The sequence below is a fragment of the Phragmites australis genome, chromosome 6, assembly GCF_958298935.1.
Source record: "Phragmites australis chromosome 6, lpPhrAust1.1, whole genome shotgun sequence".
Classification (NCBI taxonomy): domain Eukaryota; kingdom Viridiplantae; phylum Streptophyta; class Magnoliopsida; order Poales; family Poaceae; genus Phragmites; species Phragmites australis.
In genome coordinates this window covers 11,156,842-11,160,970 of record NC_084926.1, presented here as the reverse complement: position 1 = coordinate 11,160,970, position 4,129 = coordinate 11,156,842, and the positions used below count along the sequence as shown (strand labels likewise).

The window sequence follows — 4,129 nt, the reverse complement described above, 5'->3', positions numbered from 1 at the left end:
AACAGATGCACTAACTATTAAATCCTAGCTCCACCACTGCTAGCTGGTAGGTACCGTGGTATAAAATTTGTCTAGTGCAGTGACCATCAGCCATGCAAGGATCAACAACCAGTACAAGTGAAGAAGCACCGAGGCAAAGATGGTTGTGCAGATGCAATTTGCTCCGGTGCTAGAGACCTACCAGTACCGGGCAGTAATAACCGCAGCCCCGTTTTAGTTTGTCTCAGACCAGTTGAGCTGTGTTACTGTATAATTAGGCTTTGTTCATAGAGCTCTAAATTTAAGAATTTTTAAGTTGATATTATAGATACATCGAGTATGTTTGAATGACTTGCTTTGTTTTTATTTTAATCTAAAAATACAGACTTAAACTATTTTATTTTATTTTATAAACTCAAAATCTAATATGGATGTAAGAGCTCGAGCTCTATCAAAAAGGCTTTGATTATGGATTCACTCTTCAGGAATCAAACTGCACAAATGAGATCTGTTTGTACCTTTCGCTTTTAGAAAATGCGATAGCAATGAAGAACAAACCGGAATGCCCATTATATTCACATCTAATTCAGAAAGAAGGAATATTACATTCTCGAGAAAAAGGAAAGAATGGGTATTTAAAAACACACATGATATACCAGCTGCCATTTCCACGTTAATCGGTATAAAACCACTGAATACGTCCGAGCATGGACAATTTAACTACCGCTAGTAGTACCAAACTACTAAGTACAAGTGCGTAACGAGCCATATGTACCAAACCTCATGGTTACGTCAATATACCCACGAGACCTGGAAACAAAGGTCTCCCTCGTTCGATTATTTTTTATTATTTATGCGTAGAGAAAATATATTTATGCCGAGGAGACATGCATCTTGAACGCCAGGCTGAACAGCTTGAGCACTGCGAACGTGACCGCCATGGCGAGCCACCCTCCCACGAGCACGCGGGCAGCGGACCGGACCACGTTCGCGCCGCCCAGGTACGCGCCCGCAGCACCGAAGCCCGCCAGGCCGAGGCTGCTCGCCGCGCACACCGCTGCGACCCGGGCCGCCCACGGCCGCACGAACCCGCCGGACAGGAGCGGCAGCGCGGCGCCCGCCGCGAACGCCAGCGCCGACGCGCCCGCCGCCTGCGTCGGGCTCGGCAGGCTCTCCTCGCTGCCGCCGCTGACGTCGCTGCCCCGGCTTTGCTCGGCGTGGGCCACCTGGATGTCGTACTGCGCGTGCACGGACACGAACTCTCCGATGGCCATGCTACATGCGCCGGCCACGAGCCCCGAGAGGCCCGACACGAGCATCGCCCGCGCGGTGTCGTTGACGGCGCCCACGCCGATCATGAGGGAGGCCACGGAGACGAGCCCATCGTTGGCGCCAAGGACGGCGGCGCGGAGCCACTGCGCGCGAGCCAAATAGTCGACGCGGTCAGCCGATCCGTGGGCTGCTGCCTCGATGTCGTCGACGGCGGCCGTCGTGGGCTTGGAGGGGAACTGAATGGTGTCGTTCGACGCTGTGTGGACGTCGGAGCTGAGGTTGGGAGCCATGGAAGCACGGAACTACAAGCGCAATGAGATGAGCACGCAAATGGAGATGGCTATTGGAGTGTGGAGGACACAGGCTCGGGTGGGGTTATTTATAGGGAAAAACATGACGGCTTCTCGGATCAAGATAGCTTCTGCGAACCACACGACTGCATAAAGTGGCAGATCCAGAAAAAATAACTATGTATTTCATAATTGCTTATCAGAGATTAGATGTCCTATTTATTTAGCTAGAACATATCATATATGTTATTATATAGGCCCACCCCAACAAGACACATCGGATCCCGACGGCTGAGGCGCGTCGGAGAGAGAGGCGCAGAGCAGAGAGAGGAGGCAATGGGAGAGGGAGGTAGCGGGTGGCCCCAACCGCGACGATGACCGGCGGCCATGTTTCAACTAGCCCGATGGTAATTTTTCTTCTTTTCCAAACAATGTAGGTTAGACACTATATTTAGGAATAGGTTTGTATAGAGTTTAGACAATTAGAATTAGGGTTTAAATGGGAAAACCAGAGTTGCGCTAGGCAGGATGGAGTTCGTCTCTGATCTGGTGAAGGTTATCGTCTCTGAGTTGGTAAGTCTTTCCCTTGGGGATGTGTTCGGAGTCGATTTGTCAAGATTTGGAGGAGGGATGGAGTCTGATTTCAACATGAGAAAACAGATGGATTTGATTCAATCGGGGATGCCCCCGGGCAATCGGAAGATTCTTAGATCGGAAGGGGGGAATTTGAGTCGAGATCTGCTCTGGGTGTATAAAAGGAGAACGGGGGCGCTGGTCTCCCCGTCCTACAAAGTTCAATCTGGTGACGGTAGAGAGCTGGATCCTAGAGATTGGATTCCTACTGCTGGCGTTCTTTCGATTGCTATCGCTAGGGATTGGGGTGATCAAGGGGTACCCGTTGAGGGAACTGCCCACCTGAAGTCCTCTAGCGCTGGTGTATTGATGGATCCGTAGTTGGGAGATTCGAGTAAGGACTTGATCACTACACCATGGTACAGCTTTAACGTCAGACATCAGTCGCTAAAATTTGATGATCATCGATAAGCTATTGGTCGGGAAAACAAAGCGGCGAGGGACGGTTGGCAATTATGTTTTCATCAACAAAATATCGGTCGGCAATTGTCTAACATTCAGCGTCAAACTATTAGTCGGACATTCCTCAGATGTAGACGCTCCGTCGGTCCAAAAAAATGTGTCAGTCGCCAAATCTAAGCCATCCGCGTGAGGCCAAATTTTTAGGCACGCACCGAAACAGAAGACTCGCACCGGCCGCCAAAATTTTCCCCATTCCTAATTCCCCATTCCTCGGCTGGCTCCCCACCAAATTCCTCCAGCCCTCCCACCGCGCCAGCCAATAGCCCGCCGCCACCGCGCGCACGGGTTAGCCGCCGCCTCGCTCCCCAGCCAGGACGCCGACGCCATGCATGCGCATCACAGTTACTACCCTTGCGAGACCACGAGCTTGCGCGCGTCACCAGCACGCCACCACATGCCCCACCAGCCGCCGCCTTGCTTCCTGGCCAGGGTGCTGACGCCGCATCAGGTCTCGCTCCCCACATGACCAGCAGCCTGCCGCCGCCTCGCTTCCTGGCCAGGGCCGACGCCGCATCCGTCTTCACTCCCTGCCGCTGCCCAGCATTCTGCCGCCTCCACATGAATCGAATCGCACAACCACAAACACTGCATCGACTGTTGGTACAGAAGGTAATCGTCATCGGTGCCGAGCAGAAGGATTGGATGTTTCCAGCCTTAATCGGATAGGGTTAGGTCTGTGTGTGCTCTGATTGATTAGTGGTGGATTTGGTTCGGTGGATTAGTAAAGATGCTGTTTTTCCATCATTTCTTGGTGTGATTTGAGCAGCTTTGAGCAGTTCTGATTGATTAGTGGTGGATTTGGTTTTGTGGAAGTTTAGTTGTTATAATTATTGTTCCGGTTTAGCTTTTCTGACTATTGCTTTGTCAAGAAAATGAGATAGTATAGGTATCTAGCAGAAATGTGAAGTACCATTTGAGCAATTGGTGGTAGCATAAGTCAGCTTAGGTATATTCAGCTGGGTTTAATTATAGTTTAGGCTCTGGTATATTCAGCTGTGCCAATAGGAAGTAACAAAATGGAAGATAATAGTTTTAATTACTCTGGGTTTTTTTTACTATGAGTGAATGTATGAATCAGTTGGCACTTTGTTTGAAGAGAATCAGTACTGATTTGGCTGTAGAGTAGAGCTGGAAAGTTATGTTCACTTGGCACTGTGATAAAAGAAATATCATTTATTTAACATGATTGGTGAACGTAGGACTGCAGTTATGCTTTCATTTGACATATAAATTTTGTTATATAATACAAAGTGGAAGCTTCTGTTCAATCTGTAGCTTTGATATTGTACTGTGATCTGTAGTTATAAAGGAGATACTTGATTCAACTGCCCATCACAAATTTGCAATTTGTAAGGGAACAAGTTTTTTTCATTTTTTTGCCATCAATCTCATATGCTTATTGTTTTTTTCATTAAGATGATGTGTTGTTTTCAGATTGGAGAAATCTTTGGTAGCCTCAAGCAGATGGTTCTTAGCATTGCCTGATTCGCTAA

At 48.7% G+C, this 4,129-nt stretch overlaps 1 protein-coding gene across 1 annotated transcript; it reads right to left on the bottom strand.

Moving 5' to 3' along the window:
- Window positions 1–851: 851 nt before the first annotated feature.
- LOC133922948 (vacuolar iron transporter homolog 1-like) lies at window positions 852–3,256 on the bottom strand. The gene is made up of 2 exons (XM_062368452.1): window positions 2,789–3,256; window positions 852–1,553 (listed from the first exon to the last, which is right to left on the bottom strand). Exons 1-2 carry the CDS (start codon window positions 3,254–3,256, stop codon window positions 852–854), a joined length of 1,170 nt encoding a protein of 389 aa, XP_062224436.1.
- Window positions 3,257–4,129: the final 873 nt, after the last annotated feature.

Coding starts and splice junctions, on each gene's coding strand:
- LOC133922948 (XM_062368452.1), bottom strand. CDS start 3,256: ATGACGATTACCTTCTGTACCAACAGTCGATGCAGTGTTTGTGGTTGT. Junction 1,554..2,788: donor GGTGCGAGTCTTCTGTTTCG/GTGCGTGCCTAA, acceptor TTGCGCTTGTAG/TTCCGTGCTTCCATGGCTCC.